Source organism: Perognathus longimembris, chromosome 11 (genome assembly GCF_023159225.1).
Source record: "Perognathus longimembris pacificus isolate PPM17 chromosome 11, ASM2315922v1, whole genome shotgun sequence".
NCBI lineage: Eukaryota > Metazoa > Chordata > Mammalia > Rodentia > Heteromyidae > Perognathus > Perognathus longimembris.
Genome location: NC_063171.1, coordinates 57,739,000 through 57,756,886, shown reverse-complemented (window position 1 = coordinate 57,756,886; position 17,887 = coordinate 57,739,000). Strand labels below are relative to the sequence as shown.

Here is a 17,887-nt window from a genome sequence, read left to right as displayed (position 1 = left end):
CCGCCTCACCGGGCCGCGGACCATGCAGAACGCAGGCTGAGTTAGTGTAAACTTCACAGAGGCACGTAAGGATTCTCACTCCTTTAGGGGGGTTGGTCAGGGCACTTTAACTCGGGGTCTGAGCGCTGTCCCTGAGCTGCTTTGCACAAAGCTAGCACTCTAGCACTTTGAGCCACAGCGCCACTTCCGGTTTTCTGGTGGTGAAGCGGAGATGAAAGTCTCCCACGGGCTTCCCTGCCTGGGCTGGCCTGGAATTGCGATCCTCGGCTCTCAGCCTCCGGAGTAGCGAGGATGACAGGCGTGAGCCACTGGTGCCTGGCTCCCATAAGGATTTTTAAGACATGATTTTCTGTGTTCAAAACAAAACTTTTCCTACTGAACAACGTGGAGACTGCTTTTCTGGAATACTGAGGGCCTCGGAAGCTACGGTTTGAGAATGTGAGAATCACTGTACAAATCCTGAGAGTAGCTCGGTGTGGAGGAAAGCGCAGAGGTACAGTACTGTATGTGAGCAGCCAGAAGAGGCCTCACCTCCACTGACACAACAGCCAGTCCTGCCTGTGGTGACCTCTAGTGTATGGAGAACATATATCTTTCAAGGAATTTTCCAGTTAAAACAAATCCAGTACCTTGTATATGCTCATGAGCTTAACTCTCTCCATCAAAATCTCAAGGAAAAAAAAATCCCATCTAAATTCTAGCTGTCAAAAGCTGGAGGGAGGGGGGAGAAAAACCCTCTATCTTAACTCTAAGAAGCTCAAGGTTGACCCTTAAAGGCCTCAATTATGTGTATGGTTTTTTAAATCATTAGAAATTTCTACCTCCATTTAAGCACAAACACCCAGCATAGTGACAAACTATTTTTTATAAGGATTGCTGAAATCACACACGAGATTTAATTTTGTACTTTAAAAAAAAATCAACTTAAGAAAAATAAGCTCCAGCTTGGGATGTGGCCGTCACCAGATTTGGGGGGGGGGGGGGCAGGGAACGCAGCACTAGAGGCGGGGAGGGGGGAATCGGTGCCGCCTGTGCCCTCTCCTCTCCTCAGCTGCAGGGCGGTGGCTTGAGATCAGCCACAAAGGAGTAACAAGCACGAAGGAAGCAAGCAAACCCTCCACACTCCAGGGCTTCCTCCCCCCTCAGACATCCCGGTGTCAAAGATTCTCCAGCACATGACTGAGTAGGCAGGGGTGAGGGCAGAGGGAAGGGTAAGAAGTTACCGAAGCTGCTTCAGACCCCAGGCTACCTGATACATCCCCTCCCATACACCCATACACACACACACACACACACACACACCCCTGAAACCTCTGCTGAGCACCATTCACCCTGGGTGGGGTACTGGACATGCAAACCAGAGGCAGCCACCAAGTACGTGTGTGCCTCCAGAGAACACACAGGTGCCAAGAATTCTGAAGACATTCAAAGACTAGGAAGCTGAGACTTTTCCAAAGAGGAGGTAGTCTACAAATACAACGGTCTGCCTCACACACATGCCGAAGTTGGAAATGATGACTTGAAGGACACACGCATTCACACACACACACACACAACAGGTACACACTTCCCCAGAGTGGCTGCTGTCAAAAAGCAAGCAGATCCCCCTCCTCGAGAGACCTCGCACCTCCGACACTGCACTCACAGGCTTACAGAAAGCCACGGGCCGGCTGACCTCGAACACCGCTTCCTAGGAAGTTGCTCAGAGCTGAAATGGCAGTGCCCATGGCGCTAAGGCCGTTCTGTTCTGAGAGTGTAAGCTATCAAACACCATCTGTGAACACAGACCGATGGCTTTTCTCCTTTAACTCAAAAGGGCAAAATACTTTTGTGCTTTCAGAATTTAAAACATCTGGCTAAGTCAACCACTACAGCTGACTGACTGTACAAAGTGTGCAGCTGAGGGGCCAACGGGGAAGCAAACTAAGAAAGATGGGGAGATAACACAGAGTGCCTGTCCTGTCACACGGAACACGGCCTTTCCACACTACTATTGCACGTCTTAGGAAGAGAAGTGAGGACTCAAATGAGCCAGTGCTGGTCCCCAGCACCGCCGAGCGCAAGGCAGCACCCAGCGCCCTGCTCTCTCCACCACGGAACGTTAGCAGAGGCGGCATCCACGTCTCTACTGTAGAGAAGTGCGTTTCAAGTGAATACTGTACATGTGGAAGATGGGGTATGTCCACAGCAGTGTCCTTTTGAGCCTTTAAGTCCTTACTCCTCCTTTCCACAGAGTTCACGTGATTCGGTCATAGGGTTAATAAAACTACTTCAATGGGTAGGCATATCATTGAGTCCTGGACTTGAAAGCCACATTTTCCAGGCAATTCCACTGTGATACTGGTATCGATGCAGTTTGCGGGGATCAAACCTATCTACCTGCTCCTGGCATTGATGGCCAATGGTTCTATTCTGTACGTGGGGCAATCTCGGTATGACATCACAAGTTCTCACTACTAATACCAACAGCTGGATCCTGCCGTGTAGGCAGTGCCAAGGGAAACCTCTTCTCCTCTGGGAGGAATCTTTCACTACTGACTGGGCAGCTTCTTTACCTTCCTAGTCACCTCACCAGCCTTGGATTTAAAAGAAAAGATGTTAAATATAGGGCAGAACACAGGGCACGATGCACGGCAAAGAGAATGGCTCCTTTACTCTGGCGTTCTTCTAACTGGGAAAAGCGCCACATGTTTGAAGGTATTCAACAGAACTTTTTACGTAGGGAATGCTTCCAATTTTCAAAGCCCAGATCCATCCTTTCCCTAAAACACATCATTTACGTGCTTTGCTTGCAGTTATGTAATCATACCACGTTGCTGTGCTAGATGCAGGGTCCTCTATAGCCACCAGATGATCCAAAAACCACTGTAAAAAGCCAAGCCTTAACCATCTTCTATGTCAAAACAGACTAGCCCTAAGCCCTACTGACAGGCTCAGACAAGACCATACCCATGGCTAGAGCTCCGCCCTGGACAGGCATAAACAGAATACCTAACGTTACAGTCCTCAACACAAGAGTCCCCATCTTACTGTGTACAAACAGGAATGGTTCTTTTTCTCCCACTGCTTATGAACAACTCGGTTGTTTGACAGAGCATAATTAGCCCTAAATAGGTGGCCATGTCATTTAACTAATATTACTTGAAATCACAAGAGCCTAAGCATAATAATTTTTTTCCTGACAAAGAGACCGGACAGCCAGGAGGAGTAACTTTGTTCTTAAACATTCTCACGAAGTGCAACTGTCAAAACCCCACCCAAAATTACTTTAGCACAAAGCTCTAAAGAAAGAAAAAGAGAAAACAAGAGAGGAAGGTGGAGTTTGGACTCCAATTAAGGCATTTTTATACATAGTCCAACACTGAGTCAAATGGAACCCATAAAAGGCATCTCGATGGAAAATGGCAAAAACCCACAATAGTCTACAATCAGAACTGCAGAACCAGTTGCTCACTTCAAAGGCAACCAGGTTGAGCGCCTCTGTTCTTCGGTTCCTCGGTTCTGTCCATAAGTGCACATGTTATGTCTTCTGCAGGTCCGGGGAAAATGGACCAGGAGTAGAAGGTCCATCCAGGCCAGAGAGAGTGAATGGTCCATGACTATTCAGTACAGAAGGAAACTGAGGGAGAAAAGAAAACAGGTTATTTCACTGTAACTCAATCCTTACTTTCACTTTCTGTCCCTACCACACTCCCTGGGGGCAGAACATGGCACACTTCTGCGGTGGCTCACAGGACAAAGGCTGCTACTGTTCATCATGAGAGACTTTGATGCGATAACCACACAGAAAGTCATTTGTCCAAAGATTAAATGTAGCAGTTTCCAAACTACCTCATTGGAGCGGAAATATTGTCCGTTATCTCCTAAGGTTCATAGGTTTACATTTAGCCTTGAAGGTTTTAGAAAGTTCAGTAAGGGACAGAATGTACCAGAGTGTTATTCAATTATCAGGCCAATCCTGAAACCCCAAAGAGATCCAGAATGGTAGAAATAGTTACAAGTTGCACATCTAGATAAGGGTCCCCTGTGTGCATTCTGAAATCACCCTGTGTGGAAGCATCAGGATTTTAGTTAAGGCCTGAGATTGTGCTGTCACTCAATTATCTGCTGGAGAGAGGCAATGAGAAATTAAAAAATAAGACACAGAAAATTCTCAACACTCTTCCCTGCCAGTAATTTAGAAATTTAAAAAAACAAACAAACAAGAGAGCGGGGCTGGGAATGTGGCTTAGCAGTAGAGTGCTTACCTAGCATGCAAGAAGCCCTGGGTTCGATTCCTCAGCACCACATAAACAGAAAAAGCCGGAAGTGGCACTGTGACTTAAGTGGCAGAGTGCTAGCCTTGAGCAGAAAGAAGCCAGTGCTCAGGCCCTGAATTCAAGTCCCAGGACTGGCAAAAAAAAAAAAAAAAAAGAAAGAAAGAAAGAAAAAAAAAAAAAAGCAGAGCTGGAGGTATATCAAGTGGTAGAGCAGTAATCAACAAAGTAAACTGAGTGAGCATGAAGCCATGAGTTCAAACACCACAAAGAATAACCGGCAAAAGCCAGGATTGGAGTTTAGCAATAACATACTTCCCGAACAACCACAAGGCCCTGAGTTTACACACCAATATTATCAAAAGAAAAAAAAATTGAATATATAAAATTACACCTAGTACCGAATAACAAGTAGGCTACTAGTTTATATGTTTACTGTGCTACTGTAAACTTTCAATTGCTATTTTAGAGTGCACTTATAAAAAATTGTACTGTAAAAGGTCAGATTTCTTGACTTGCGTGGCTTGTTTCTTGACTGCATCATTTCAGCTTGTGACTGACATTCAGACACCACTCACCCAGGTACACAGCAGGCTGTACATCTAGGTTTGTGCAAATAGACTATGATGGTTCTACGACAAAATCACCACACGACTCCTTTCCCAGAACACATCCCCATCATTAAGCAACGCTGGCTGTGAGTGTGGACCCTTTTGTATACACATATACATATATTGACAGTCCCTGACTATTCCAACCTGTGATGATGCAAAAGCCAGCATTTTTGAGAAACCATGCTTTGAATTTTAATATTTTCCTGGACTAGCAATACACAGTACGATCTTCTCTTCTCATGCTGGGCAGCCACAGACAGCCACATCCTTGAGTTAATCACTGAATCACAAGGAACACTATCCAACACTATACAGAGGCCCATGTTGATAAGCAATAATGGCCAGTTGGTTAGGTTATTAAATAGTTTCTACTTAATGATATTTCCAATTTATACTGGCTTCCTAAGGACAGAATTCCATTGTAAACTGAGAGCATACCTACACTTATATTGTTTGAGTTGGGGTCTCGCTGTGTGGCTCAGGCCACAAGCATGTACCACTACAGCTAACTGTATGTATATGTACATATGCACAGACATATACATGAATCAAGTGCACACGCATACACACACACAACACAAACAAAACAATGTGTGGTGTTTAAAATGACAAAAAATTTAGGTGATCTCAAAATCCACTTCAAAACAGAACAATTCCAAACCAAGTGTAATAGTAAGCAATGAAAAGGTAAACTTTGCAAATATTCATCCAGTCTCTTGGCTGGGTGGAAAGCACTTGAGGTATGGAGGGCGTAGTCCAAGGGGTAGAGCATTTGCCTCACAGGCACAAAGTCCTAGGTTCAAGCCCCACTGTAGCAAAATAAACAAACCGGCAGAAAAGTCAATTCTTGGAAACTCAAATCTAATCTTTTATTAAGTAGGAGCTGAACGAGGACTATTCCAAACAGTGGCCACTGCTTTGTTTCTTCATCTAGCACCCCTAACTACGAGGGAGAGGCTTTGATGGCATTTACCTGGAAAAGCGTGTTAGCACCTTGAAGTCTGGCAGGACTCAGGGGAGCCACCGGGCTGAGCGTAGTCCAGAAGTGGATGCTGGAGAGCAGAGGGCTTGGGGTCAGTAGGATAGGTGTCTGCAACACAAGACGAGAGCCACGGGATGAGAGCAGGGCCTGGGTGACATCCCTGCAGCACCCCACACGCTGCAAACAAACCTGTGCCTAAATCCAACCCAAACACTGTGCAGTTCTCTACTCCAAACGTCTCTAAGTCTGAAATTTCACGTTGATGAAAATTTCAAAAGTCATTTGTAGAACTTAATGAGGATAAAGGTTGAAATAACCACTTTTCAACTCAACTTGTGTGGCAAATAGCAACCGGGATTCAGGTATAGAGAGAGGCATAATGGGTAACTAAGTCAACAACACAATCCTTTAATAATGAGATGCTCTGGGAGTGATCTAGTAAAATGTTCTACAGGATGAGCAAGTTAATAAAGCCCAGATATAACTAAACAGACTTGAGACTCCACACCACACCCATCCCTTCCTACCCTTCTCAGTGCCTACTATGTTCTCATAAGATACTAAGTTTTATGAGGAGGGGAGGAAGAAATACTTTCTTTTGGAGGAAGTAGAAAATCTGAAACCAAGTATTTACATGTAAAACAAAGAATCTTTAAAAAGCCAGTACCCCAGACCTTCCATTCTGGCCGTGCTAACTGAGGTGAGGGACTGGGTTTATCTAGAACCCTTTTAAGACAAACCTAAGGAACAGAAAGCACGCTTGAAGATGGAAATGATAGGTTTGTTTTAAAAGGCGAATAAATGCCAATGTCCGCACTAGAAAGGAGGCACAAGCTACCTGAGAAAAAAGTGCTGGTGTGAGAGAAGCCGTAGGGAGAGAAGGGCTTAATATGCCCAGTGGGCTCGGGTCACTGCCTGTGATCACAAGAGTGGGTGCCAGTTCTAACCCTTTGGGTTTTTTGGACCTTGAGGAGCTATTTGTTTTGTCCTTTTCTGGCAAAACCGAGTCCTCGTTTTTAGACTCCAGTGACAAGTTCTCTGGAAGTTCCATTGGCTGAGAAGCCAATGATGCAATGTCTGTATCAATGTCTGGGTTGGAGCTCAGTGGTGGAGAAGGTGTTCTAGAAGGCTCCTTCAAAGAAAGGGGTAAGGACGGAGCAGGAGGTGTGGGGGTGAAAGTGGAAGCGACACTGGATACAGAAGTTGAGGCTTCCAAGGAAGGCAGCTTCGGAGAAACCAAGGTCTCTAATGCTTGGATGGTTTCTTCAGAAGACGGGGAAATACTGGGCCCAGATGAGATGGCGACAGCAACAGGTTCCACGGGCGGCTTTTTGGAAGGTGTGGTTACAAATCTGATGACCGATGGTGATGGCTCCTGAGCTTTTCTCTCGGCCAGTTTCTCGGCTGGATTCTCCATCTTTATAGACTTGAAAAGCTTCTTGTTGGCGGTGTTCAGTGAGTTGAGAGTGAATGAAGAATACAAGCCGGAGTGGATGTAGTCATTGCGGCTCGAGGCCTTGGCGCCGGGCTGAGGTGCTGCTCGCTCTCTCCCTCCGTTCTCCGCCTCTTTGGAGCCGCTGCCGCTGACTTCACTGGGGTTTGGAGGGTCACAGTCTCCCTCCATCCTGCCCACTGCCATTGGATCCATTTTCAAAATCTCTGGGTAAGAGACAAACTTGTACACAAACTTCTGACCATTCACTTTTTTAATAATATTCTGTAGGTAAAGAAAATAAGCATTCTTATACTTTCTTGTCAACTTACATCCCACAGCTAATGAAAAGGCTGACCTAGTGAAGCTATCTGAGAAGCGGACACAGCTCACTGCCAAGCTTCACGATCTTCAACATCGACCTAGCCACACCAAACAGTCCTTGTTTATGTGGAGAAGTTAAAAGTTTCACGGCATAAAAGTTGAGCGATTGTTAATTGTGTGACCTTCCCAAATGGACTTATTATAAAGTCAGAACCCAGTGGACTGCTATAACAAGTAAGTCCAAAGGCACGAGCCATAAGCATCCTGAGTGAGCAGAAAGGAATTTCAACATGACATCTGTGAGCTTGCTACTTCTTTCAGAGAAAGCTGGTAAGATCAACTTAAAGGAAAAAGGAAACATGTTCAGCTTTTGTGTGTGTGTGTGTGTGTGTGTGTGTGTGTGTGTGTGTGTGTGTGTCAGTCCGGGGGCTTGAACTCAGGGCCTGGGCACTATCCCTGAGCTTCTTTTGCTCAAGGCTAGCATTCTACCACTTGCGCCACAGCGCTACTTCCAGCTTTTTCTGCTTATGTGGTACTGAGGAGTTGAACCCAGGGCTTCATGCATGCTCGGCAAGCACTCTACCAGTAAGCCACATTCCCAGCCCCTCAGCTTCTTATACTAAGTCTAGCCTGTTTTAACTCAGTGCCCAAGAAAGTATTCAAAATAGCATAGTAAATATATAAAATTTTAACTAAGGAATCAATTCTGCTAACAGTTATTCTTTAAGATATTAATATATGTTCCCTAGATTAAAACTAAAATTAAAAGCTAAAAAAAAAACTATGTGTAACAATTTTTCAAATAAATTACAACCTACATGAGAATATTTATCCTTAAAAAAAAACCTATTTTATTTTTCACATTCCAATCCTGTGCTTTTTATTTTAAAGACAGCTCAGCCAGAAATAATGTATAATGAGAATGTTACTGAGTAAAAATTAATAGACATATAGCTGAGACACTTCACATTACACATTGCTGAAACTATAAAACAATCAAGACAGCAATACCCATAATCTCTAGAGAAACGAAGGAAGCACTCTTGGTTTTGAGGCTCTCCACAGACTCAAGCCCGGGCTGTGCATTACCTTCACGTAGTAGTATCTGAGAGCGCGGCTGAGTTTGTCGTAATTCATGTTGGGCTTGTTCTTGCGAATGCCCCAGAGCCGAGCTACCTCTTCTGCCTGCAGAAGCTTGAACTCCCCATTGTCTGAGGTCCAGCAGATCATGTGCTTGTTCTGAGGCTCCTGCAGGAGCTGGAGGAGGAACTGCCAAAGGGTAATGGCGCTGTCCATAGCAATGGGCTGAAAGAACGCAGATGTGTTTCTTTAACACTGCATGTGCTCTTGATATGCAAAGTTATTTCACATCCACACCGCTCACATAAGTTAGGTACTTCTGCATCATTTTACATATGAGGAAAAGTAGACTAATCAGAGGGTTAAGAAACTTGCCCCCAGGGGCTGGGAATATGGCCTAGTGGCAAAAGCGCTTGTCTTGTATACATGAAGCCCTGGGTTCGATTCCCCAGCCCCACATATATAGAAAATGGCCAGAAGTGGCACTGTGGCTCAAGTGGCAGAGTGCTAGCTTTGAGCAAAAAGAAGCCAGGGACAGTGCTCAGGCCCTGAGTCCAAGGTCCAGGACTGGCAAAAAAAAAAAAGAAACTTGCCCCCAAATCATCATGTAACATATGAAGCTAAGTAAGCCCAGGCAATGTGGATCCACAATCCAAACTGTTAAGCACGCATGCTGTTTAAAAAGGCTTAAGCATTTATAGGCACTGACAGCTCACATCTGTAATCCTAGCTATTCAGGAGATCAAGATCGCTTGGATCAAAGGTGGAGGCCACCTATGCAGAAAAAGTCTGTGAGACTCTGTCTCTAAAATAACAAGCAAAAAGCAGGACTTCCTGTGGTAGAGCACCAGCTGAGCAAGCAAAGCTTAGAGAAAGCATGAGGTCCTGAGTTCAAATACTCCAGTACTGCCACACACACACCCCCCCAATCAACCTCTTAAGCATGGCCCAGTTGCCATGCAAGCACTTGCTTAGCAAGTTTGAGGCTGTGGGTTTGATTCCCAGAACAGGATGGGAAAAAAAGTCTTAAGCAACTTGCAAGGAGACAAAAACTAGTTCAAAAATAATAGGAACAGACAGAAAGAAGGTTGTCTATCAAGCACATAAGCTAGCCAGGCATTGGTGGCTCACACCTGTAGTCCTAGCTACTCAGGAGGCTGAGATCTGAGGATCACAGTTCAAAGCCAGCCCAGGCAGAAAAGTCCCCATGAAACTCTTAGCTCTAATTAACCACTCAAAAACTGGAAGTGGCGCTGTGGCCTTGGTCACAAAGAGGCTCAGGGACAGTACCCAAGCCCCACAACTGACCCTCCCCCCCGAAAAAAAATGTAAGTTATTAAATTTTACCTTAAAATATCACTGCTACATTCTCTCAGAAGACCACAATTCTAGCATCTATGTAAATAACCTAGTTTTTGTTTATGGAGCTTGAATACAGGACCTGAGCTATTCTGCTCAAGTCTATCACTTTGACCCACAGCGCCACTTCTGGTTTTCTGGTAGTTAACTGGAGATAAGAGTCTCCCAGACTTTTTTTTTTAAGTTTTTATTATAAAACTGATGTACAGAGGGGTTACAGTTTCATACGTTAGGCATTGGATACATTTCTTGTACTGTTTGTTACCTTGTCCCTCATACCCCCCTCCCCCTCCCAGACTTTCTTGCCTGGGCTTGGCATCAAACCACCATCCTTAGATCTCAGCCTCCTGAGTAAGCCAGGATTACAGGTATGAGCCACCAGCACTCAGCTAACCCTGTTTTATTTGTTGGCCCAGAAGTTTGTCTCAGGGTAGCCTGGCGGCTGACGTGGAGTGAATAATCTCCTCCTATTCCAGCTGGTTTCATCCTCCCGCATAGCCCTGGGTGTGATCCACAGCACACAAAACCAGAAACAAACAGAAACTTTAACCAACAAAAACATAAAAATAACATTCACAATTTAAAAAAAGAAAAATTTAAACCAGGTGTGACGGTACATGCCTATAATCCCAGCACTGGAGGAGAAAGAACACGAGTTCAAATACTTGGAATATATGACCAAACTGTCTCAAGTAAAGTAGGGAGGGAGGAAAGGAGGGAGGGAGGGAGGGAGGAAGGAAGGAGACACACAATCATGTGGCAAAGGCTCCCAGACAGGTAGAAGTAAAAAGATCAAGAGTTTGAACTGGAGGCCTACCCAGGCAAAAGGTCGCAAGACCCTATCTCCAACAAAATATTAAAACAAAAGGGCTAAGGAAATAGCTCAAGTGGTAAAGTGCAAGGTCCTAGGTTCAACTCCCAGAACCAGAAATTTTAAAAAGGAAGAAAGAAAAAAAATTAGGCAACAAATATGAAGTCATTTCTCCAAAGAATGTATATAGTCTATAAGCACATGAAGAGATACTTAACGTCATTATTAGGGAAATGAAAGTCAAGCCACATAAGAAACCAGGTCGTAACTACTAGGAAAGCTACAAGAAGAAAACGGATCTCCAGATCCCCCCGCCTCGGCCTCCTAGGCACTGGGATTATAGGTGCAGGACATTACAGATGTTTCTTCTGGGGCTGTGCAACTCCACAATCATAGTAAAAATCACTGAACTGTACACTCTAGGCAGGTACATTTCATGGCATGTAAATTACATATCAATAAAGATGTTTAAAGCAAACAAACCTAACACTACAAACATTATAAAAGTTAGGCCTAGGGGCTGGGGATATAGCCTAGTGGCAAGAGTGCCTGCCTCGGATACACGAGGCCCTAGGTTCGATTCCCCAGCACCACATATACAGAAAAAACGGCCAGAAGCGGCGCTGTGGCTCAAGCGGCAGAGTGCTAGCCTTGAGCGGGAAGAAGCCAGGGACAGTGCTCAGTCCCTGAGTCCAAGGCCCAGGACTGGCCAAAAAAAAAAAAAAAATTTAAAAATTAAAAAAAAAAAAAAAGTTAGGCCTAAGAAGACTAATTCTAACAACACGGAGGATGGAATCCTTTTGGGTTGACTAGACAATGCCTGGGTTTCTAACTATACCTTTCCTTGGACACATGCAATGTCCTCAAGGAATCTTCACAGTTAGCACCTTGAAGCTGGTTATACAGAGATGCTATCATCCCGAAGCAGAGATGAGAAAACAGTTAAAGATGGGAAAGGAAACAGAACTCATGGAGACGCCAAGGCCATGAGTACAAGCCTCCTTCATTACTCACACCCTCTGTTCATCAAGGAAACCTTCTTTCCCTGCATTTACCTTGCTAGGTGATCACACACTTGCTGGATACAATGTGGTAGTCATGCATAAATGAAAAGCTTCCCTAATGCTAAATAGCCATGCCCAATAGCAATCAGTTTCCCATAGCCTCACTTATGCTGGGTTACTCAGTGATTTGTTTACTTACTTACTTTTGCCAGTAAGGTTTTACTTAACTGGGAGTCTCATACTTGCTCAGTTTGCTTACTTTGATGGTGCTCTACCACTTGGGTAACATCCAGCTTGACCTCAACTCTTCCAATCTCAGCCTCCTAAGCAGTTAGGATTGCAGGTATGCACCACCAGCCCTTGGCTACAATCGTTGGTTACTGTATCTACTAAGTATGTCAGGAGAAGGAGAATCTTTTGCCATGCATGCCTGTACCACACAGACCATTTTTCTGATGATGCTTATTCAAGCAAGGAAAGTTACTTTGTAAACACAGTTTCCCCATGTAAGTCATTTGCTAGTCTAAGTCTGCTAAAATGACTCCCAATATGAGCTTGGCCAAAAACTCATATATTTCCACATTGGCAAATATCACCTTTATATCAAGAATATTTAATGGTGGGCTGGGGATATAGCCTAGTGGCAAGAGTGCTTGCCTCCTATACATGAGGCCCTGGGTTCGATTCCCCAGCACCACATATACAGAAAACGGCCAGAAGTGGCGCTGTGGCTCAAGTGGCAGAGTGCTAGCCTTGAGCGGGAAGAAGCCAGGGACAGTGCTTAGGCCCTGAGTCCAAGGCCCAGGACTGGCCAAAAAAATAAAAAATAAATAAAAATATTCTTTTTTTTTTTTTTTCCAGTCCTGGGGGCCAAAAAAATAAAAAATAAATAAAAATATTCTTTTTTTTTTTTTTTTTTCCAGTCCTGGGGCTTGGACTCAGGGCCTGAGCACTGTCCCTGGCTTCTTCCCGCTCAAGGCTAGCACTCTGCCACTTGAGCCACAGCGCCGCTTCTGGCCGTTTTCTGTATATGTGGTGCTGGGGAATCGAACCTAGGGCCTCGGGTATACCGAGGCAGGCACTCTTGCCACTAGGCTATATCCCCAGCCCCCAAAAAAAGAATATTTAAGGGCGGCTCATGTCTATAATCCTAGTTACTCAGGAGGCTGGTATCTGAGGATCACGGTTCAAAGCCAACCCAGGCAAGAAAGTCCAAGATAATCTCCTCTCCAATTAACCATCAGAAAACTGGAAGTGAAGTTGTGGCTCAAAGAGCACTAACCTTGAGCAAAAGAGGTCAGGACAGCACCCAAGACCTGAGTTCAAGCCCCACCACCAACAAAAAAACAAAAGCATGCTTATAGATATAATGATATACCTCTGTAATTCTACCACTCAAGAGGCCAACCTAGACTATATCACAAGATCCCCACCAGCCCAATCATCTCAAGGAAAAAAAAAAAGAATGCTTATGGGGGTAGAGGCAGGGATGTACATGTTAGAGACATGATGAGGGAAGAAGAGACAAGCAGAGAACTGGAAGTCTAAACAGAGGTAGTGCTTATATTTCCATTTGTTTTAGGAAAAATTCTAAGACCCAAATCCTGGACTCTTTAAATCTATTGTGTTTCAGCCTTCCAGGCTTAAATTGGCCAAATGATACAACCACAAAGTCATTAGTGAGGCATTAACATCTCCCCAAGGAGCATGTAAGAGTCATCCTGAACAGAGAAGATTTCTAAAATTATAGGAATACCCCAAGGTGTGAAGGCTTACCTTCTGCCTTTCCCTCTGGACTACGGGAGTTTGGTGTGTGGAGTCAGATGCTGGCAAGGTGCTGGATACCTTGGGACAGAAGCGAAGCCCTGTGGTAAATGACAACGCTCCTGTACATAAGCATGTCCAGGACAGAAGGTGGCTGAGAGGAAAACAAAAGGGCATTATGGTTTGGAATTGAAGTACTAGAAATTGGAGGCTGGGAATGTGGGTGGCGGAGTGCTTGCCTCGCATGCATGAAGCCCTGGTTTCCATTCCTCAGCACCACATATACAGAAAAAGCCAGAAGTGGCGCTGTGGCTCAAGTGGTAGAGTGCTAGCCTGGAGCAAAAAGAAGCCAGGGACAGTGCTCAGGCCTTGAGTTCAAGCCCCAGGACTGGCAAAAAAAAAAAAAAAAACCCACCAAAAACTTAACAGAAGAATGGACATCTTCAGTGAATACTTTATACATTTATTTCCAGAACCAGATGTCTGGTGCTTGCTCAGCTTGCTTGGTTAGCAGTGTCACATTTTCAGTCCATTATTTTTGCTGTTTTATTTCAGACATGAAGTCTCTCAGTTTTCTGTCCAGTATGGCTTTGAACCAATTCTGCCAGGCTCAGCTTTCTGAGTACTAGGGTTATCAAGGCATGGGCTATTGGTGCCTGGCTCTTAAAACAGTATCTTACGAATTAAAAAAACGTTTGTGTGTGTGGTGTCAGAGATCAAACCCAAGATCTTACATACACTCAACATCTCTAAATCTAAGCTACATTTTCAACCCCTTATTCAATTTTAATATCAAGTTATTCTTAGAATAATAAAACTGGTGATGGAAGTAGAGCTGTGGCTAAAGTGGTAGAGCACCAGCCTGAACAAGATAGAGCAGAGCCCAGGCCCTGAGCTGAAGCCCCAGTACCATCACAAAAAAGCAAAGAAAGAAAAATTGGCAAACTCCCAGATTTATGGTTAAATAGAAACTGCTCATTTAGTTCCTACAAGTGTGTTATTAATTATGAATCTCAAAGACTTTCTCAGCCATAAAAGAGAACTAAAGGAAAAAATAACTTCTGAAGATGTTAAGAATTACAGGCATGAACTGAGGAGTCAAAAATATTTTTATTCTTGTTACAAGTAAGAGGAAAAAAGTGAGAAAAACAGTGAGCATGGTGGTACATGCCTGTAATCCCAGTAATCAGAAGCCTGAGGCAGGAAGGACCCTGAGTTTGAGATCAGCCCAAGGTAAGTACTGAGACTAAACAAATGAGAAAAATCTCATTTTGGATTAAATGCTGAAGAAAATACTACCTTAACACTTCAAGAAAGTTCAATCCCGGTGCTAAACTGGTGCGGTGGGGGGTGAGAGACTAGTCAGCAATAGATGGCTTTCTTGCATACTATAGACCCTGGTTTGATTACAGAAAAAAAAAAAAAAAAAAAGAGGAAATCCTGTTGAAATAAAGTAATTGGGGAATGGACTCTATTAGATAAACCGTTTCCACACTTCAAACATGTTTATAACACACAGCCCAGTTCCTGCTGGGCCCCCACGGCTGAAACAGTTTTCAGGAAGTAGCTAAAAAGATCCAAAATTCTTCTGTGTAAAAAGTTGGTACCCCAGACACACGTCCCGTCTGGCGCGGGGGGGGGGGGGGGGGGGGCGAGGGAGTCAAGTTGTACAGCAGCTGCCTAGCAAACAGGAAGCCCTAAATTCAAACCCAAACAGAATTTTAAAAAAAGGTGTAACTCTGCAAGAATAGTAACTGTACACTTTTCTTTTTTCCTTTTTGTGTCAGGTATCAAACTAGGGCTTCCTGCAAGCACCCTGTCACTGACTGCACCCCACACGCAGATTACCTAACGCTAAAGGACGGTGTCTCCCGGAGTGCGTGAGTGTGTACCCCGGGCCGGGCTCTGGCAGTGAACAGAGAGAGAGGGGGGGAGGAGAGGGAGAGAGAGAGAGAGGAAGGAGGAGGGAGGGAGAGAGAGAGATCTCCAAAGGTGGAAAACTGAATCACACTGCATTTTAACCCAACCACCGCTCACTGCCAGCTGCGAACCCCGAAGAAGCATCGGGTTGCGTGCTCCTGTTTTCTTCCCAGCCGTGGGGGCGAGGGAGGAGGGAGAGGGGGGGCCCGCGGGACCCACCCCCGGGGTGGCAACGCTCCAGACAGCGACCTCACCCGATAATAAAGCGCGCTGCGTCTAGGTGGGCGACTGGCTTCGGCGACGCCCCATTATCCGCGGCCCATGCCGGTTTCACATCCGCCCCTGCCCCCCCCCGCCCTCCCTCCCGGGCCCCCCAAAAGCTCTTGCCCAGGGCTCTTACTAGGACTGGGGCAGTCCCCCGGGCCCGGCGCCGGGGCGCAGTGCGCGGGAAGTACGGGGGGCGCGGCGCGGGGGGAAGCGGAGGAGGAGATCCGCCGGCCCCGCCGCGAGCTCGGCGCGCCCCCGGGAGATCAAAGTCCGCCCGCGGCCCGGGCCGCAGCCCAGTCACTGCACTTTCATTTTCCGACTTCCTGTGGCGGGCGACACGGAGCCCCCGGGCGTCGCGGGCGCCCCGTGGTCCCCGCCCACGCCGCACAACCCGCGGCCACCTTCGCCCGGGGACCCACGCGGGACTCGAGGAGCCGGGCCACCTGCGCCCGGGGTGGGGCGGCGGGGGCGGCCGCGTGGGCGGCGGGGGAGTGGGCGTGGCGTGGGCGGCGGGCCGGAGGGGCGTGGCCACACGCAGAGCGCCTAAGCCCCGCCCCGCGGCGGCGCGCGCACTTCCTGTTGTGCCTCAGATTTCCCCCCCCACGCTCCCCGCTCGCCCCCGCAGCCGCTCCCGGCCGGAGGGGGTGCGGCGCGACACCCCGATGGGGGCGCGGGCGGATGGCTCACCGGACCGCGTGCGGGGCTTCCTCTCAGTCTCCGCCTCGAAGGCGAGGCTGCTCACGCTGGCAACTCGAAGTCGGCGTGGTAGCCGCGGCGACCCGCGCGACGGGGCCGGGGAAGGCGGCGGTGGCTGAGCCGAGCCCGCCGAGTGCCTGCGGCCGGCCGCATCTCCCGCCACCGCACGGCTGCCGCGGTTCCTCGCCTTCCCCCCTCCTCCACCCCCGCACGCGGCGGCGGCGGCAGTGGTGGAAGCAGCGCGGGTCCCCGGACCGCTACCCGCCGGGCGCGCGCTCGGGGCGTTCCTCGCGGTGGCCCGGCCTGTCTGCTGCTCCCGGACCGCCGCCACTCGCGAAACCCCCCGCACCCCCCCCCCGGCTGTTCTGGGGCCCCACCCTGACGCAGTCGTATCCGACGTCACTTCCGGGGGCTGGGAAGGCGGGGCCGCGACCCCCTGGGGCGCTGTGGGCGGCGGCCGCTGCCGGTCCCGGGTAATTTGGGGGCGGGGGAGGGCGATCCTGGGGTTCGGGCGTGCGCGTAGCGAGGGCGCCCCCTGGAGCCCCACTGGTCACCGTAGCCCTGGGGCCGCTCGCCTGCCTGTGGGGAACCCGCAGGGATCTAAGCCAGGCCGGGGGCGGGGGGCTGCCAGGGTGTCGAGGGTTCCAGCACCCCTGGAACTCCGGGTGGCCGCGAGGCCGGGGCGGCTCGTATGCTCCCTCGGCCCAAGTGCAACCCCGCGCGGCCGAGCTCGCTGTCACCGCCGGCGTCACTTGATCCCCAACCCACACCGTGACAAGTGGCCGCACTGCTAGGGTGCGAAAAGCCTGCCCTGAAGTTGGAGGTAACCTGGAAGCCGGTGGCTGCTGCACCCCCTTGCGAGTTTCCAGAGCCCTCCGCGACATTGTGAACCCCTCCACGAGTTCGCCATCTGGATAGAATGAGAGAGCAGGATCCAAAGCTGTAATCATTAAAGGGGATCAGGTACATAAACCACCTGTATCACAGGTGAGTCCCTAGGACACAATTTCTCAATATGATGTGTGCACACCTGCCCTCGTGCACATACATGCACAGGTATGTGTTGGTGCTGTGCTGCATTTGAACTCAAAGCCTTAGCGTTGCCCCTTTGTTTTGTTTTGTTTTTTGCCAGTCCTGAGGCTTGAACTTAGGGCCTGGGCACTGCCCCTGAGCTGCTTTTGCTCCAGGCTAGCACTTGAGCTATAGTTCTAGTTCTGGCTCTCTTGATAGTTTAGTGGAGGTAAGGGTTTTACAGTGGGGCAACAGTAGCTCCTGCCGGTAATCCTAGCTACTCAGGAGGTTGAGATCTGAGAATCCCTGTTTGAAGTCATCCCAGGCAGGAAAATCTGTGAGACTCTTATCTCCAATTAATCATAGA

At 47.6% G+C, this 17,887-nt stretch overlaps 1 protein-coding gene across 2 annotated transcripts; it reads right to left on the bottom strand.

Moving 5' to 3' along the window:
• Positions 1 to 1,489: 1,489 nt before the first annotated feature.
• Positions 1,490 to 16,841, bottom strand: Elk4 (ETS transcription factor ELK4). 2 transcript variants are annotated; one of them, XM_048357079.1, is made up of 6 exons: positions 16,501 to 16,841; positions 13,639 to 13,780; positions 8,698 to 8,913; positions 6,691 to 7,569; positions 5,844 to 5,960; positions 1,490 to 3,619 (listed from the first exon to the last, which is right to left on the bottom strand). In XM_048357079.1, the coding sequence occupies exons 3-6, from the start codon at positions 8,902 to 8,904 to the stop codon at positions 3,521 to 3,523; spliced, it is 1,302 nt and encodes a 433-aa protein (XP_048213036.1). In that variant the 5' UTR covers positions 8,905 to 8,913; positions 13,639 to 13,780; positions 16,501 to 16,841; the 3' UTR covers positions 1,490 to 3,520. The 2 variants fall into 2 exon arrangements, with proteins under 2 accessions (XP_048213036.1, XP_048213037.1); XM_048357080.1 differs by lacking the exon at positions 6,691 to 7,569.
• Positions 16,842 to 17,887: the final 1,046 nt, after the last annotated feature.

Coding starts and splice junctions, on each gene's coding strand:
- Elk4 (XM_048357079.1), bottom strand. CDS start 8,904: ATGGACAGCGCCATTACCCTTTGGCAGTTCCTCCTCCAGCTCCTGCAG. Junction 5,961..6,690: donor CACCAGCACTTTTTTCTCAG/GTAGCTTGTGCC, acceptor CTTGTGTTGCAG/ACACCTATCCTACTGACCCC. Junction 3,620..5,843: donor GTGCTAACACGCTTTTCCAG/GTAAATGCCATC, acceptor TTTCTCCCTCAG/TTTCCTTCTGTACTGAATAG.